This window comes from Diuraphis noxia, unplaced genomic scaffold (assembly GCF_037042655.1).
Source record: "Diuraphis noxia isolate RWA-SAM2 unplaced genomic scaffold, SU_Dnox_SAM2 contig0001, whole genome shotgun sequence".
NCBI lineage: Eukaryota > Metazoa > Arthropoda > Insecta > Hemiptera > Aphididae > Diuraphis > Diuraphis noxia.
Genome location: NW_028301711.1, coordinates 38,660,391 through 38,680,304, shown reverse-complemented (window position 1 = coordinate 38,680,304; position 19,914 = coordinate 38,660,391). Strand labels below are relative to the sequence as shown.

Here is a 19,914-nt window from a genome sequence, read left to right as displayed (position 1 = left end):
CTGTTTTATATTAGACAAACATTATGTTATTTTTAACCAACTAATAATTAATGATATATAATCATAACAAATACTAAAATGTTTGATTCGTCATGTTAAGTAAAATAAAATTAAGTTCTTACATATTGTAGTAGGATGTAGATATTGCATATAATAATATAATATATTAAATCCCTTTAACTCAGATTACCTATTTCTATTTGTATTTAATTATTTAATTACATATAAAATATTAGCATATCTTTTAAACGCATCGAATGTTAATGCATACAATCTGATTGCTAATAACTTTGGCCCATACCAGCCAAAACATATTCAGTTTCCACGAGGAAATGGTAGTTCTAGATCTTTCAGGCAAGATTGGTATATTAAACATGAGTGGCTAAAGTACAGTCCAATTAACGACGCAGCCTTCTATTTTACTTGTCGATGCTTTCCACCATCTAATAAATATAGGTAATGAATTAGCTTATATATTACATGGTTTCAAAACATGGTCTAGAGCGACAAAATCATTTAAAGATCATGAAAATAGTGCCTTTCACAAAGAAGCTAGTGTTAAAATGAGTGGATTTCGTTCAAGTAAAAAAGTTGGGAATATTGCAACAAATGTAAGTACTTATTATAAACAAACTGTTCAGAAAAACAGAGAGTACATGACATTAGTTTTGGATAGTTTGTTGTTTTGTTGTCGCCAGGGCATAGCTATACGTGGCTATAATGAAAGTGAAGATTCATTAAATAAGGGTAATTTTCTTGAACTTTTACACCTCAGAGCTAAAAATAACAACATTTTGCAAGAATATTTTTTACAAAAAGAACATCATTACAGATATACCAATGGCACTTACCTTAATGAATTTATTGATATAATGCAGGGATCGAAACCGGTTTTTCAAAAACCAGTTAAAACCGGTTAGAACCGCGGTTTTTTCATTATTGAACACCGGAACCGGAACTGACACCAAAAGCTTTAAAACGCCGGTTAAAAAAACCATAACTGAAACCCGAGGCCTTTAAAAAACCGTTTATAAAACCCAAACCGAAACCATAGAATTGAAAAGCCGTTCTTGATCAGTTCTTGAAAAACCGATTAAAATTTAAAATCAATATCGGTTTCTTCAAATTTTATAAAGTTAATTATATTATTTATAATTCTGGTTAAAACGAGTATTTTCATTCGAAGAATATAATATAATGTTGGAATTTATTAATAAAAATCCCGATGCTCTCAGGTAATCACTAATCAGTATTACGATTTACGAAATATTAATATATATTGGTAATACGAATATTGTTCTATTTATATTTTATATTATTCCTATACTTATTGTATTGGTTCTAAATTAAAATATAATATAACAACTATTATTTTGTCCGCCCCTATGCGGTTATACATGTTTGTAATCACTAATCAGTAATCTGTATTGTTGTTATATTATATTAATTGTAATATTATTATTTATTGCCTATTGAGTATTGGTAATAAAAACGACACATGTTATTAAAATAGAAATATGAAAATTTCTAACAATCTCTTGGATTAAAAATGTGTGTTAAACGTGTATTTATACCTTTTTAAATAACAGAATTGTCAATACTCCAATAACCTTTTTTAGCAACTATCCATTTAAATTTAAACTTAATATTTTGTTCAAATATCATAAGCATAACATGAGATGAGATTTAACATGACATATCATGAGATTTATTATACTGTAGTCTGTAATATTATTGTGAATTACAATTAAATATTAATATAATGTAATCATTGTAATCGAATAATGATCTCTATAATATGTTGTATGCAAAAGCAGGTAGGTAAACCTAACCTACTACCTACGTTGTTGAGAACACGAAATTAGTTCTGTTGATCATAACTTGGCATATTGTATGTACATTCTACACAAAGTGTACAAATCGGATACCTATATTTTAATTTTTAGGGCTTTAAGCTCAGCCCTTAATAGTTAATAGATAGATAGTAAAAATTGGGTCAACGGTTTTTAGATGTAGGGAAATATAATAAAAATTTAAAACACCGTTCCAAAAACCAAAACCAAACATTTTCAAAAACCGTTCTTGAAACCGATAATTTTTTTTAAAAACCTTTTTTGAAACCGAAACCAAAACCAAAAAGTTTGAAAAACCGATCTTAAAACCTAAACCAAAACCAGAAAATTTAGAAAACCGTTCTCAAAAACCGAAACCGAAACCGTTGAAAAATGAAACGGTTTCGATCCCTGATATAATGTCAAGTCAAATTATTAGAAATATAACTTAAGATATAAGAAAAGCTAATAGGTATAATATATAGTATTTTAATCGATGAAACTCAAGATCTATCAAGACATGAGCAAGTTGCTTTTATTATTCGGTATGTTGATGAAGTATTTGAATCAAAGGAGGTATTTTTAGGGTTCTATAAAACAAATCACACTGATGGAGAAACTCTTGTTAATTTAGTTAAGGAATTACTACATAATAATAATCTACAAATTGAAAACTTACGAGGACAGTGTTATGATGGTGCGGCTACCATGCGTGGGCATTATAATAATGGTGTACAAGTGAAAATCCGTGAAATAAACCCACTTGCGATGTACGTGCATTGTTATGCTCATATATTGAACTTGTGTCTAATTGATTTAGCTAAACAGTTATCTTATGTCAGAAATACTTTTGGATCTTTACAGTATTTACATAATTTTATTGGAGCTTTGTCAAAACGCAATGCTATATTTGAAACCATACAGTCAGAAACTGCTTGTATAAGTAAATCAGTAAGTCTCAAAAGTCTTTGTGAAACAAGATGGAATTGTCGCACGGATGCTTTAAACTCTGTATTTACAAATTTTAATACAATAATTAATACTTTAGAACATATTTCTGATAATGACATTAACTACGGATTTGAAGCTAAATCATTACTAAATAATATACAACATTTTGAATTTGTATTCTGTTTGATTGTTTTAAAAGATACCACGGAATATACAAATATTTTATCAAAATATTTACAGTCTGTGAATATTAATTATGCTACTTTAATTGACATGTCTAATAATACAATAAATATACTAAAACAGATGAGATCAGAAATTGAATTTAATAATAAATGGAATGAGGCAATGAAAATGTTTACAATAAATAACATTGATCCTCCCAAAATACCTCGAAAAAAAATGTTCCATATAAGCTAAGTGGTGGGGAAAAGGGGCCTCAAACTTTGAATTTAAAAGATTATTATCGTATTGAAATTTACTATCCAGTCTTAGATATCATTATTAGAGAAATGCAATGATAATCCACCCCACGAAGAATTTAATATTGTTTGTAACATCTACAACTTTGATTTAAAACATCTGAATACTGAAATTGAAGTTTATAATAGAATGTTCAAGTTGAAGTACTCCAACATATAGAAACAACCAGTATTATGGTAAAGAAAATAGAATTCATTAAGAATGATGATTTTCAAAATGGATTTCCGATTTTAACATCAATTATACGTATATTTCTTACTATACCCACTAGCTACAACTGCCAGCTGTGAAAGATTATTTTCACGTCTAAAAAGACTTAAAACTTATCTGAGGACTACAATGGGTCAAGAACGATTAAATAATCTTAGTATATTACAAATTGAAAAAAAAAGAAATATCAATATAGAAGAAGTCATTGATGAATTCAATAATAATTCCTCTGTGAATAGCCAAAAATTAAGTTTAATTTAAAAATATTATAAATTATTAAATTATAATATAAATAAATAATAACACTTGTTGAATATATTTATTTATTTAATTTTAATGTTTTTTTTTTTTTTTTGCAACACCAAAATTGTTAACCAAATTACACCACTGTACCTTTATACCTACATTTTGATAGAAAAAATTAAAACCACAACATTTCCAAATGATTTTAGAATGATTTAAATTTATTGTTGTATAATAATAATATATTATAGGTAGGAGAAAAAAATAATTAATTAATTAATTAATTTACATAAAAATATAAAATATAATATAATTCTATAAACATTAATACTAAATCACTAAAATACTTAAAATATTAAATACTTCTTTAGGAAAGTTAAAATAATATTATTCTTATTTAAGTTATACGAAATACGATGTGTCAAATATTGATGATAATTATTGTTAAATATTATATAGTTAATTTATTATAAAAATAGTTATTTATATATTTCACTACTAGCTGATCCCCGTGAACTTCGTTGCCCGTTAAAAATAACCACACTAAATAATTTAAAAATGTTGGTTAAGAGTACGTAACAGTGGACAGGGACGGCGCTAGGATTTGCGGGGCACCGGACAAAATAAATAACAGTCACATTACATATTATCCAAACTAACTAATCTTTGAACAGTATAAAATATCATTAAAGAACTGCGGGACCTTAAATTATAATTTTAAAATCGCGGGGCCCGGAACAACTGCCCCGATTGCCCCCCCTCCTCGCGCCGTCCTTGACAGTGGTATTTGTTGTTTCCGTCTTACCAGTGCGTAATATAGCAAATTTACGCTCAGCAGAACACTTGTAGCTTCTTTAGTTTAAAAATTAGGTACTGTGAATCGACCTATTATGAAACTTGATGGTAAGAATCGATGGCATTATCTGTGTTTGTACGTTGGTTTTTTATGATAATTCGATTTTTAAGTGAGTTATGAGCATTTAATATACAGTACATTAAAAATGCTCATAACTCACTTAAAATTCGAATTATCGTAAAAAACCAACGTACAAACACAAAAAATGTTCTTACCATCGAGTTTCATAATAGGTCACTGTAATTTTTAAACTAAAGGAGCTACAAGAGTTCTGCTGAACGTAAATTTACTATATTACGCACTGGTAAGACGGAGACAAAAATTCCACTGTTACGTACTCTTAAGTCGTCGATTGTACCCGGTTAGTCATGAATTTATGATCAAAACTTCTCGTGATCTTAATCTCCATAAAAGAGTTTTAACACAGTAATTTAAAATACAGGTCTATAAGTATGTATATTCAATCATAATATTTTATCGCATTTTTAGCTTTGTAAAGCTGAAATATTTTTTAAAATTGGTACCTACCTAATAATAAATTGCTAATTTCTTATTCTTCTATACTAAATTGTATAATCAATATCAATTATCAACCATATTATACACAAAAATATATTTAACATTATTATTATTATTATTTTTATAAAAATCTCAAATTTGCAATAAAAAAATAAGGGAAACTTATCAAGATAAAATATAGCCTATGAAACTCACATATAATGTGGCTTTCTATTGGTGAAAGACTTTTTGAAATCGGTTCATTAGTTCCAGAGATTACCCTCAACAGCGTCAATAACTTCTCTTTATATAATAAAATTAATAAATACTACTTATTATATTGTATACTTTTTAAACGACAATAAGATCTAAAATAATGTGTCTCAAAGTTTATTAACGCTTTTCATGAGTGTTGAAGTTTTTTAATACTGCAAAAGTATGATATTTAAACGAATAGAAATATAAAATATATTCATAATAGCTATCTGGGCGGCTGCCGGCTGGGCAGATACATTTTGAAGTTATAACTCTATAAGATATAGTTTATTATAGGTGTATTGTAATTATTTTGCAATAGCGTTCTTAAATTTTTTAGTTAAACGAATGACATAGTTTATCTATTTTAAAAACTCAGAACTTTATAAATTACTATTATATTCACAATATAAATTGAACCTATATTTATTCTCAATATACATATTTTAGATTTTTAGTGGAGCGATGAATGTATTGATTTTACAATGATCATCATTGAATGATGTATTATTTTTTTGTGTGTGTCTGTGTACACAATAAGTTGTCGAAATAGTGCTTCAATTTTCAACTTCAGTAGCTTTTTCTGTTTGAAAGTGAATCTAGTTGGTGCATTGGGGAGTTCAAAGTTTGAAATCCCAATTCCCAAGTAGTTTTCAAAAGCGCCGGGAAAAACAAAAAAAAAATTAAGGAAAAACTGGAATTTTTACGCTAAAAAAATGGTGTAGATAAGTCTAAAAAAAATTACCGTAGACAGATGAAATTTTCACTAAATCTTAATATTGGCATTTTCTATATTTGATAAAATGTTCAAAATATTTAGAATTTTTTTAAGTTATTTATAGACATTAGAAATTTTCAATCTTTTTAGTTTGTTTTTTTATAAATGAAAATAAAATTTTATTCGTTAGGAAAAAAAGCTTCAAAATTTAATACAAGGTGCCCCATAAGTTTATTTAATAATAGTTTGAATATTAAAAATACATAGGCACGTATTTTATTATAACCATTTAAAGTTTAAAATTTGATAAAATTTATTTAATTGAAAATCTACAAATTCTTTAGTTGTTAAAAATTTATGAAACGTTTAAATTTTATAGCCAAGGACTGAACATTTAAAATCAAGTTCCACGTAAGTAGATAATTCTGCTGCAAAAAAAAGGTTTTAAAAAATATAGTTATTTTAACTTGAAATTTGCATTAAATTACATATTAAATAATCAAGAATAACAATTTTAGTTATGTTGTTGTAACTTAAAAATATTATTCGTGATCGTGGCCTGTAGGTACTTCAATTTCTAGAATATACTTTATATTCTAATATTAATAGTTAATGTCGTTATTGATATATAATATTATACTCCACGCCACGAGAGAAGGAACCCGTTACGCGAATGCAGACTGACGACAGCTCCGATATCTATTTAGGCTCCGTTTCCCCAGTGAATTCGATTGCGTTTTGGTCGGACACGGGTTACTTCTCTTATGGCACGGAGTATAATACTTTATAATAAATTGTACATACCTACTATGAATGACCGAGTGAGCCGGGTACATATAATATGAATTTTATTTGATTAATTTGGAATTTATTTTAGACGTATCTACAATTTTTTTTTTTTTTGAAATAATAACAACATAATTAATATAGTTTGACATATCCTAGACTGACAAAACGTCTCTACTTAGAATCCCTTTTCGTATACAATGGTATTATATCATTGAATTCAAATTTAATACGATCCATTACAGTAACCCACTTGTAAGACACTGTACAGCAGAGCGAAATTCACTTACCCGTTTTTTTTTTTTTTTTATATTTATATACAGATTCGGGGGAAAAGGCAAGTAACTGTAACAGGTAATATTAGATTTTTGATTATTTATTTATACAAATATTATTAGGTAAACATATTATTTAATGATTAAAAATCAATACTTTTAGATACTTGTGATTTTGGGGTTGACCCTGGGTTATTGACATGTGATTGGAAAAATCGAAATGGATCTGCTTTAAAATGGGAGCTAGGAGCCGGTACACTCTCAAATTGGTTAGGAGGGCCACCGACTGATGCAGGACAAGGAGAAGATGCAGAAAAAGGTTACCTAGTTAACATAATGTCGTCATAAATTAATATTTACATTATTAAATATTTTGTTCTAGGAGGGTATATTTTTTTCGAAACATCCTTGTTAGCTGCACCAATAGTACGAGTTGATGATATTACTATTAGAGACGGCCAAAATGCATTCATTGAAAGTCCAGTACTTGGAAGTACAGGAGCAGAAGGAAAATGCATTTCTTTTAGGTAAATATACCTACTTAATTAATTTAATATGATTTTTGTGTTTAATTTTTATGTTTATTAATTTATTAAGCTTCAATGTTGATGGGTTGAGTGCAGCTGGACTGAGAGTTATTTTACAACCTACAAACAAAGATGGTCGGCCAGATGGATTTTTCAGAGTATTATGGGGTACCAAGGATCCAACTAATAAAGTATGGATGAATTCTGAAGTACTTTACACATATAACAAAGAGCATCAAGTATGATTATTGATTAAACTTTCATTTTATACTTTTTTATATAAATATGGTAATAAATAATTATATCTACTCAATAAAGGTGGTATTTGAAGGGATAGCTAAAGACTTGCCAGATCCATTTAGGAAATTTCGTGGTTATGTAGCAGTAGACAATATAGCAATCAAACAGGGACTAGATTGTAAAGGCCATTGTACATTTGAAGGTGGTTTCTGTGGCTGGATTAATGACGAGGATGATGATTTTAACTGGTCATTGGTAAAAAATTCACTATATTACATTAGCTCATAAATAAGTGCAGATATATAATTTTAATATAATTTTGTAAAAGTACGATAACGATGGTATAATTTTATTGTTCAATTTATTTTAGTATTTTACTAGACTAATTTATTATTAAATGTCAACTTAAGACTTAAGTTACGTTTAATTAATCTTTATAGTATAATATTGAATTACTTGCTTATATAATATTGTAAGAAGAAACAAATTGTACAATTATTTTCGTAATAAAATTAATGTGGTTAAATGATTTTAGCGTTTAATGTAACAACTATTTAGTTATTTTAATATTTTATAGACTTTATTTAATTAGGTAAATTCTATTAAGCACTAATCACAATAAAAACTATAAAGTAAATACACTAATATGACGTTATTGTAATTTAGGGGAGAGGAAGTAAGAATCCATCTACTGGGCCAGCAACGGATCGATCAAGTTTTATTTATGGTGGAATGGAAGGAGGCTATGCATTTATTGACTCATCATACCCACGAAGGCCTGGTGATATGGCTCGTATGTCAAGCATGGAGTTTGATCCAACTGGTAAAACAAATATGTCGATAGTGTTTTAAGTATCACTCAGGTTCAGATGTCGATGCATTCGCATCTTTTTTTTTTTTTTAATACATGATACGATGCTTCTAAGATATAAAATATGTGTTACAAGTAACACTGCCTATGATAATAACGAACTTTTTTTCGATGTTTTTAAATATTCATCTATAGTAATCAGTTATCACTAATTAATAATAGTTATTTAATGTATTGCTTATTTTGTAGGACCAGATACACCACTTTGCCTTCGATTTTGGACTCATATGTATGGAAATGGAATTGGAACATTGACAATTTCAATAAGTGATACCAGAGAAGGAGAAGATAGAGATATTTGGTCACTTACTGGTGAGGCTGGAAACTCTTGGTACCAAGCTGAGGTACCTGTATCATCGGCTAACCCGTTTAAAATAATTATTATTGCGAAAATCGGTAAAAATAATCTTGGAGATATTGCTGTAGACGATATTTCTTTGACACCTGGAAGTTGTCCTAGTATGTAAATTCATAAAGATAAAAAATTGAATTTAAAAATATTCTAATGTATATACTTTTTACTATAATTTATTTGTAATGTAGCTGCTCCTCAAATCGCTGCAGCCACATCTGGTGATTGTACATTTGAAGTGGATGAATGTGGATGGAGTAATGTAGTGTCTAGAGAGCGTTTAGATGATATTGATTGGGAAAGGACTTCCGGGGCTGCATTGAGAAGTACTGCTCATGATCATACATTGGGCACAGAAAAAGGTGACAAATTATAAATAACATTATGTTTATATAGCTGAAATCAACTAAACTAGATAGCCAGATGGATAACTAATAATCGGAAGATTAAAATTGTGATTATTTTTCATAAATTTTTAACAAATTGTAGGTTTAGGCTAGTCGCTGACTGGCAATTTTCAGTTGCGCAATAGTTTAATTGCATGGTCGACTTCCACAGTGATATGTGACAATCAGCTCATATGCAACTAATCAGTTTGACCAATTAACTAGTTTGTGTTTTGCCACAAATCGTTCGATTGCGTGATTACTATCGCGCAACTGAAAATTGCCAGTCAGCGACTAGCCTTAAAAATATTATTCTATTATGAATTATGACTATGATTATTATTTATCGAATGATGTTAGATGATGTTTCACAGATAAGTATGAAGTATAGGTAACATTGTATAATAATTATGCAACAATTAATAATATAGGTATATAGATTTACAATATGATATTTACAGGATATTTAATGACATTGGCACGTACAGCCCTTCAACGTCCTGGAAGTCGTGCATGGTTTACATCAAGAGATTTTAAAACAACGTCTACTCCTCGTTGTTTGTCATTCTGGTAAATTTAAGTAGTCATCTATAAACAGTAGTCTATAATAACGCTTAAAACTAATTTATTACTATTTTTAAATACTGAATCTATTAATAATATAACTACTTATTAGTTATAACTTTTAGAAACTGATTAGAAATTTAATTTAAAAATAGGTTTGTGATGAATGAACCGTTTATTGACACAACTGGTCCAAGTTTAGGCGCTTTGAGTATTTATTTGCGAAGTAATGATAACACTGGAAGTACTATAATGAAACCAATTTGGCGGCTATATAATCATCAAGGTCCAGACTGGCAATATGCTCAAGCGCTCATTAAAGAACCTAATGATGCCGTAAGTTAATTACTTATATGTATAAAAGTAAATAAACAAGACAAATATTAACATTTTAATTTCTTTCAGATTTTGATTGAAGGTAAGGACTAATATAAATACCTATAATCATGTTATGTTGTACATAAATAAATGTAAAAGTAAGGTTATTACACTTATGCAATTTTAAGAATATATATATATACAGGGTGATTTTTTTATCATGAACCACTCATTATTTCAAAAAGTATCAATGTTTTTTAAAATATTTTTTTACAAAGTTTCATATTGTTAAAAAAACAACGTTTTTATGAAAAAATTATATTTTTTAATATTTTTTATCCTTATAATTTTTTAAGTTTTTTACTTTTTTGAATGGCAACCTACAGTTTTAATTTCATATTCCAAAGCAGAATATTTTTCTAAGTATTTTGATACGTAAAAATCGAATTTTGGACGAGTAGTTCATGAGTTATAAGTATTTAAAGTTTAGACAAGCGGAGTAGTGGACAAACATTTTGCGGGGTAACCCCGTACCACTCCACTCCACCAATCTAAACTTTAAATACTTATAACTCATAAACTACTCGTCCAAAATTCGACTTTTACGTATCAAAATACTTAGAAAAATATTCTGCTTTGGAATATGAAATTAAAACTCTAGGTTGCCATTCAAAAAAGTAAAAAACTTAAAAAATTATAAGGATAAAAAATAATAAAAAATATAATTTTTTTATAAAAACGTTGTTTTTTTAACAACATGAAACTTTGTAAAAAAATATTTTCAAAAACATTGATACTTTTTGAAATAATGAGTGGTTCATGATAAAAAAATCGCCCTGTATAATTCAAATTATTTTAAAGTCTTCCTAAATCTAAGTATAAACCTTAAACGAAGTATACAAATATTGTTAAGGTATATGGGGTTCCAGTAGAGCAAATGGATTTATCGCATTCGATGACATAACATTTTTCGGCGGTTCTTGTTCAAGTACTAGTATTATCTAATGTGGTTAAATACATTTATTTAAATTTATTATTTAATATTATTGCAGTTATTCCGGCGGGAGCAAAAGTAAGACCAGGTGAATGTAGATTTGAACGTGATATGTGCGATTGGTCAAATGGTACAGACAAATCGCCGGCTTCGTGGAGAATGGCTACGGTGAACAGAAGACCTTCCAATTTACCTGATAAGACTTTTGGTGCTCCAGGTTTGGAATTTAATTTTTTATTGCATGTTGTACCTACCTATAATTGGGCCTTAATTAACAGAATGGAGGGGCTGTTCAACGATCAACCCGATTATATTTTTTGCTTATAATATAAATACAGGGTGTCCCACAGAGATCTGACAAATGAAATAACTTTTGTTCTAATCAATATTTAAAAAAAATTTCTTTTAAATATAATTCATAGACACTTGCGCTACATTTTTAGAATACATTTTTTATTTTTTATTTTTTAATACTGAAAATAAAAAACTTAAAAATTGATAAAATTTTTTTTCGAAATATTCAATATAGCCAATTGTAAATCTGATTTTTAGAAAAATTTATATGGTTAAAACACTTATTTAAGTCAAATGGCTGATTTTTTACAATTTTTTTAAATATCAATATTTTCGTTAAGTAAATTATAGTAAATTATAGTAATTTATAGTTTATACATCACATATTATTAAAATAAATGCAATAAAAAAAATTATTATATTTTAATTTTCTTATAAAATATTTTTAAAAAACTTTATATTATTTGAAATTAAAATGTTTATAACATAAACTAGTTCGTAATTTACTTAACGAAAATAATGATATTTAAAAAAATTGTAGAAAATCAGCTTTTGACTTAAATAAGTGTTTTTACCATATACATTTTTCTAAAAATCAGATTTACAAATTGGGTATATTAAATATTTCGAAAAATTTTTTTATCAATTTTTAAGTTTTTTATTTTCAGTATTAAAAAATAAAAAATAAAAAATGTTTTCTAAAAATGTAGCGCAAGTGTATATGGATTATATTTAAAAGAAATTTAAAAAAAATATTGATTAGAACAAAAGTTATTTCATCTGTCAGAATGACAGATCTCTTTGGGACACCCATATGTGTTACCGTCATGTCGTAAATTCAGGTAATGATGATATCGACTAGCCAATTAATATAATGTCTATGTAGTATAGTAGTCAGTTAGATCTCGCGAAAAAAAAATCGTAAGTTTCTCTGCTTTGGTATAACAATTACTACCGCATGTTTCCAGATGGTGGGAAAAAAGGATAGCCGCATCATTGAGTTGAATATATGTGTTAATAAGAGGATACATTTTTTTGACAGGTTTTTTAAAACTTTATTTATAATTAAGCCATGTCCTGGTGCTTTACGTGCAGGTAATTTTTTGATAAGAGAAACAATTTCGTTGGGTGAAATTGATTTTGTAGGAAGAGTAGGGAGGAAGAGATAAACTCATTAACTTAGCTCAAGTTTTCAGGATTTAGAAAAATGTCTTGGTGAGGTTTAAATGTATTAGCTAGATGTTCAGCAAAAATTAGGGATTTTTCTTCGTCGGTTGATGCTAACAGATTTTTACTTGTGAGAAGAGGTGTGACGATTTCTCAGATTTTAGTTAGTTTTTTAGTGACTCTTCTTAAAGAATTGGAGGTGGGTTCTAATAATTTGATATAGTTCTCGTATTGTTAGGCTTTGTATTTGATAAGTTCTTTTTATAGTAGATTTGATAGGCAGTTGAATATTTTTTTGTCGCTGGTAAGACGAGAATTTTGCCATGTAGATCTCGCATTTTTTTTTAAAGGAGTCGTAAGTTGAATGGAAGAGTGTTATTGGGTGGCGAATTAACGGAGGTAGTTTTAGTTGAGGAAATAGCTGCTTTTTTATAATTTCTACCAAGTTTTGTGCTGCATATTTGATTTCGTCTTGTGTTTTGAGTGAAACTCTAAGATCTATCAGATTGTCAAGATTTGTTTTGAATGAATCCCAGGCGATGGGACCTTTGGTGAGTGAGGGTCGATCATTTAGTTTAGGAGATCCATCAATTGAGACGATTATGGGGGTGTGGTCACTGGAGATATGAGAGATATTACTGACGTCTGTATTAAGATGGTTTGGGATATTTGTGATGAAGAAATCGAGTATGTCTGGGTTACGGTTTAAATGTGTAGGCCAGTAGGTGAGTCCAAGTGGAGACACAAACGACAGATTACAATTATTTTGGTCAGAGAGAAGTGTTTTCTCTTTGGTTATTGGAGATACAGCCCCATTGGGAGTGTTTAGTATTGAAGTCACCCCTGCTATGAAATGATGGCCTAGAGTATTGAAAAGACGGAGGAAAGTATCACGTTGGATGTCATGTCGAGGTGGGCGATATATAGAAGATATGGTTATTGGAATACTATTTATTTTTATTAAAATACTAGTTGTTTGAATAGAAGGCTCTTGGAAAGAGGTTAATAAATTATGTTGGATACTAAAATACAGAAACCTCCATATGCTATGCCATCAGGATGATTTGTCTTATAAAGAGTGTAATTGAAGATACTGAATTTGGTTTTTTCGGTGAAGTGGGTTTTTGTTATTAGTGCAATATCTATTTTTAAATAATTTAATACGGTTTGTAGTTCCTTTTTGTGTTTTGGAAGACCATTTGCATTTCATAGTAAGATTTTTAGTGGGGAAGATACATTTGATTGGTTGTTAGTCATTTTTTAGGATGATTTTGTTAATAACTGTAGACTGTAGTTAGCAGTGATGTTAGGGGATTGATAACTGATTTAAGATCTAATATGAAGAGAGAAAAATGTGTTGTTAAATCATTAATGTTAGAGGTGGTATCATTATTATATTTTGGGGTGTTAATTGGGTTCGTATTTGTATTGAACTCGGTCTCATTAGAACGATTTGAGGAAGGTTCATTACCAGTAGGTACTTGAACATTATTTTCTTTATAAAGTGTACCTTTTGTTTTTTGTGTGTGGATTGGTTTATTAATTAATTTTGACTTTTTGAGTTAATATTTTTTTGCTGTTGGTAGCTTTTTTAAGTTGGGCATTCACTATAGTTGGCTGGATGGGGTCATCCATAATTTTACATAATGCACATTGTACATTTAGGTGGCTCATCTTTGGGTTTGGGGCATTCTTTATCAAATGAGAACCGTCACATTTTACGCAGCGGGTCTGGTAGTTGCAATAGTGCTTTGTATGTTCAAAGTTTTGACACCTATGGCATTGGGTTAATTCTTTTTTTCGGGAGAAGTTCTTCGAATTTAACTACTAATTACCAAATATAAATTAAGGAAAAAAATAACAAAATAGGTATATATATTGTCAACGTTGCTGTCAGTGTCTGTGTGATGCCACTGTGCAGTTCACAGTCCACAAGTTAAATACAGCAGGGCAAACTTTGATCGTTAATTAGTTTATAATATAACATAACCTATCTGGCTACCTCTTAAAGCTATAAATACATAAATAAAATATTATTTTATAAGAATGAAATATAACTCAGACTAAAAATAATTAAATTTAACCGATTTTATTTTTGCTGGTTTGAAAAAATCTCCACTCATACATTATATAGCCAAATTGGCTAATAATAAGCCAATAACTGGTTAGATTTGATTGGATAGTTAATGAATATAATTAAAAATAATATAAAAATTACAGAATACAAGTGCTTATAAATATAATAATTAAGTACAGTGATTTTTGGTGGTTAGGTATATTTTATATTTGGGGGAGCTAAATAACCATAAGTATTACCATTTACCATTATTAAGTACCATAAAAGTTATCTACATAATTAGATTAAGAGTTCAACTAGCTTACAATCTTAATTAAAAACAAATAAATATTTGTGAACAACTCACCTATCATATGAATACCTATGTTACACACAGGTTAGGTTAGGTTAAGGCCTAGGTGTTGAGAGTCGAGTGTACTGTAGTATTGTAGTATAATAATAATGTTACCTAGCATAATATTTTCGTTTCAGATGGTTATATATACTATGACTTATTTAATCAAATATTGGGTTCAAATATGGTACGGCTAATATCACCAGTCATACCAGTAACTGATGAGCCACAACTTTGCTTTTCATTCTGGTATGCTGCTTTTGGCGCTGGTGAGTCAGCATTGTTACAAATTATGAGACAAGACAATAGTTCTGGAGAAACACCTGCAGAAAAAGTAAGTGTCATATTTTGTTATTTGATCATAAAAAATACGTCAGTTGTCTTAATATTGATTTCTATAGATTTGGAGCTTAGAAGCAAAGAACATGGACACTACAAGACCGGCATGGATGCCTGCACAAGTAACAGTTGAATCAAACAAACCTTTTCATATAATTATGGAAGGACAAGCAACAAATGGAGGATTTGCGGTAGATGATATAATATTCACTCCAGGATCTTGTCCAAGTAAAATATAAATACCTATTTTTTTTATTTATTAGTATAATGGTACATATGTATGAAATATGTTGAACAGCAATAGTTTTCTTTATAAATCCTAATGAAAGACACCCGAATTGCAGTGGAAAATTAGTTAAGCTAAATAAATCATTGTTTTATGCATAGGTGTTTCATATAATTTATAAAATTATATAGGTACTCATATAAACCATAACTAAGATATAAATACACATATGTAGCTATATTATTAGTATATTTAATATAGATAAGCACATACTAGCTCTGTTCAAGTATACAGTAGTTATCATTTTTCATTTGATATTCATAAAAATGTTATATGTCTATATTGCTTGTAATAGTATAAATTATTATTATTTTATTCAGGTTTTACCTTTTTACCTAGGTATATCAATTTTTTTTTTTGATATGATTATTTCAATATTTAAGATTCTGAGAAGAGCAATGATTTAAGATTTATTTGTTTTAATATATTTTTTTTTTCAATAAAAATAGCTTAGGTAGCTAATGTTTCATTGTATAACATTAATTAATGACATTGATATTATTTTATAGTATTATTTATGATTTGAATTATTACTTATTTGATTTTTTGTATAACTTTGAAGCTTAAGATGATTCAACAAGGTTACATATTATAAATAGTATGTGCCTAATTTATAATACCTATTTTTGTCTATATTAAAGATAAATGTTATCAGCATAAGAATAGGTAGTAATTATGTAAAATTTAGGTCATACATTTTGGGTGTCTGGATATCATATTTCTTCATTAATAAGTGTTGTATTTTATTTAAATATTGTCTATAATTATTTGGTAATTATTAACAAGTTTCTATAATGTAACAATATACTTTTGTCTATTGTTGTAGCTCGTCCAGATAAGGCTGCTCTGAAAAATCAAAAACTAAAAGCGGCTTAATTTTAAATCAACGTATTAAAAGGATACGCCTGTGTTATTATAATCTAGTCAATTTAAAAAATTTTATTCATATTAATAATAATATGATCATGACCATAGAGCATATAATAATTATGTCATTACTTTTATAATTGTTCGGACATTATGTATTCTAATTTTTATTAGTTATGTATGATATATTTTTATTTGGAACTTTTTCATGTAAATTAATAAAATAATGTTTAAATTTTTATTCAGTATAAGAATATTTTCAACCAACTTCAACTAAAAACTAAGAAGCTATGGTAGGTTTAATGAAAAATGCTATTATATATACATTTTTATTTTTTAAGACCATCAGGCAACAGTAATATATATAATATTGATGGTATTTATTTAAAACTGTAACCAATTGATATATAAATATGGTTATTTGTACCTGCCATTTGGCACTAATATTATAACTGTATTAGTTGAAAATTACATACAATCTAGTTCATAATTATTTTTAACATAAATATATCTATATATAATACACATAGATACATAAACATAACTTCCATTATAGACACATTTAATAAGTAACATATGTAATCATTATAATAGTTACTACTTATTTAATTAATTATTATAAACGAATGCAAACTTTTTCTACTTATAATAGCTTATTATTTATGTGTATAATAATTCCATTTTTTTTAATACTTCCATTTTTATTTTGAATCTAGATTTATTGGAATTAGTATTTAGTAATTTTTTTAAACTTTTTATAAAAAACATTTATTTTTCGCTAAAATTTGAAGCAAATTATGTATGCATAATTTGTTATTTATGAAATTACTTACCTAATGCAGTGTGTGTTAAAAAAAATATACCTATTTATCTTTCTAGCTAATTTAATGTTTTCTTCTGATTCTATTGACTTTAAAATTAAGTACTTAATATTAAAAATGTATTTAACAATTGTATAACAAAAAAAAAAAGTTTATTTTGTAAAATGTTCAAATATATACCTAGTATTAAATATAATATATAAGAGTACAATTATAGAATAAACAATTATTTCAATCATTATATAGATAAGTAAAATTATTGTATCAATATTAAAAATACATCTTATTGACTTTCCCCTTTTATTGCTATTTTTTGTAATGAATATTATAATATTGGATTTGTAAAAGGCATATCAGTCATCTGGCATCTATGTATATTTTTCATATATTATTTGAAGTGATTGACTGCTGTTGCATTTCTCCGTGGTTTGAATATTAATTGTATGGTAAAAATAATAATTAGACTATGCTTATTATATAATACTATCAACCAAAACAATATGTTTAATGCCCATATAAAAATGTGCCAAACCATCAAAAGTGATACTTGAGGATAGTTTCTGAGAACCTAAAATAATAATACATATTTGGATAGAATAAGTTTGTGGGGGTATATTTTTCCTGAACATTTATGGAAAATAGAACTTCATTTTTTGGATATGATTACTCGCTTAATAATTACGTAGGTAGTAATTTTAATTATACCCAGTAGCAGGTATATACATTTAGAAAAAAAATCATATTAAATAAATAAATTTAGTTTATTTATTTTTTAAACCTACTTTGTGAGTACAATGTTGTGTGTACAGTGTACACAGTGGCACATTGTATACAGTTATACTATAAAGAGACAAATTAAAAAATTAAAGTAAAAATAATTAATGAGTAATTGATATTGTAATAAAATCTGGTGCTTTCAATTGATGAACAGTGCATATAATTTAGTTTTATTTAAAAAAAATCACATAATTTACTTTTATTAATGAAGCAGCTTCTCTAGTTCACTGACTCAAAATTATATCTTCTCCTAAAATTAATACAGTTAAAAAAATTAATTGATTTAAATGAATTAACATTTTGTATTACAGTTATTAACTTCTCAATATAAAATGTCAATAAATAGATGAATTATTGATTTTGTTTTTTTGATTCCATCACAATTTTAATTTTTACTTTCTTGATGTTCAGCAATATTTGTGCAATTATTACTCAAATATTCTTGAAGGTAACTTATGTTAGTTTCTATAACAGTTTGAAAAGTTATAAGATTAAAATTCATATAAGATGTGCTAAGGCAAGGTTAGTTGGACACTCTGTTACTTCTTCTTTAAGAGAAGGAAAATCAATAAATAGCTTAACTATATTACGTTTCCAACAATTACTATGTTTATATTATGTGGTTAAAATGGTTTAAAATTAAATCGGTTTAAAATTCTTAAGCTACATAGTGCAAGTGTTTTAACTTTTAAAACGGTTTACATTTTTTAAACCATTTTTACAACTTACTACATTTATATGATGGCATTAAAAAGGTTTGCATTTTATAAACCTTTTAAAAATTAAAATGTTTGTTCTATAAAGAATTTAAAACTGGTTTGATTTCAAACCATTTTAACACCATCAAATAAAGTTAGTAAATGACACAAATGGTTAGTATAGTGTCATATTCTAATGAGTGAGTTTCAGGATTTAAACAATACATAATATCTTAGCTTATGTTGAGTATGTTGCAAATGTTTTGCCATTTTTAACAATAATTGAAATGAAACAAAAGTAATTTGAATGTATGGATTCAACAATTTTTGAATTCTTTTGGCTATCACAATAGTATACCCGAAACATTAAGATTAAGATAATGCATGTCAACCATGTCAACAATCATACCATTAAATTGCAGTTTTGGGTATAATTATGGTGACCAGACGTACTCTTTTTCGCAGGACAGTACTCTTTTTTTTGATGCGTGTCCTAGTGTCCTTAACAATAGTGTTGAATACATGAAATTGTACTCTTTTTTTAAAAAATATGAGCTAATACGTGTTTATGTGTTTTTATTGTTTTTACTGTTTTTTATATTTTGATTATTACCACCGTTTAGATATTTACAACAATGGACATGACTAAATAACTAACATAACTGAAGATAATTTTAGAAAATTTTACACTTGGTATTTTTACCTTTAAAAAATAATTTATACTTTAGTTTAAGTTACTTAAAAATTCTTAAATTTAAAGTATTTTCATCTTAGACACACACCAAATTGGTTGACATAATTTCAAATATTAAGTTTTAATTGTTGATTATAGGAAACAAATAATAGGCTAATCAGATAAAAAAAACAAATTATATAAATGGAGATGACCTATGGC

General features: G+C 27.5%; 1 protein-coding gene and 1 pseudogene across 2 annotated transcripts in view; both read left to right on the top strand.

The window, feature by feature from the left end:
• The window catches only part of LOC107170328 (MAM and LDL-receptor class A domain-containing protein 1-like), a 42,675-nt gene extending 24,994 nt beyond the window's left edge, over positions 1-17,681 (top strand). For both annotated transcript variants that reach the window (XM_089217143.1, XM_015520440.2), the window contains exons 3-18: positions 7,156-7,186; positions 7,271-7,426; positions 7,490-7,634; positions 7,705-7,873; positions 7,953-8,129; positions 8,541-8,697; positions 8,935-9,204; positions 9,289-9,459; positions 9,945-10,053; positions 10,203-10,383; positions 10,453-10,465; positions 11,279-11,353; positions 11,418-11,576; positions 15,369-15,565; positions 15,633-15,798; positions 16,683-17,681. In XM_089217143.1, coding sequence (XP_089073269.1) covers positions 7,156-7,186; positions 7,271-7,426; positions 7,490-7,634; positions 7,705-7,873; positions 7,953-8,129; positions 8,541-8,697; positions 8,935-9,204; positions 9,289-9,459; positions 9,945-10,053; positions 10,203-10,383; positions 10,453-10,465; positions 11,279-11,353; positions 11,418-11,576; positions 15,369-15,565; positions 15,633-15,798; positions 16,683-16,732 — 2,226 coding nt within the window. In that variant the 3' untranslated portion in view covers positions 16,733-17,681. The remainder of the gene's footprint in view (positions 1-7,155; positions 7,187-7,270; positions 7,427-7,489; positions 7,635-7,704; positions 7,874-7,952; positions 8,130-8,540; positions 8,698-8,934; positions 9,205-9,288; positions 9,460-9,944; positions 10,054-10,202; positions 10,384-10,452; positions 10,466-11,278; positions 11,354-11,417; positions 11,577-15,368; positions 15,566-15,632; positions 15,799-16,682) is intronic.
• LOC149060659 (zinc finger MYM-type protein 5-like) lies at positions 93-676 on the top strand (annotated as a pseudogene).
• Positions 17,682-19,914: the final 2,233 nt, after the last annotated feature.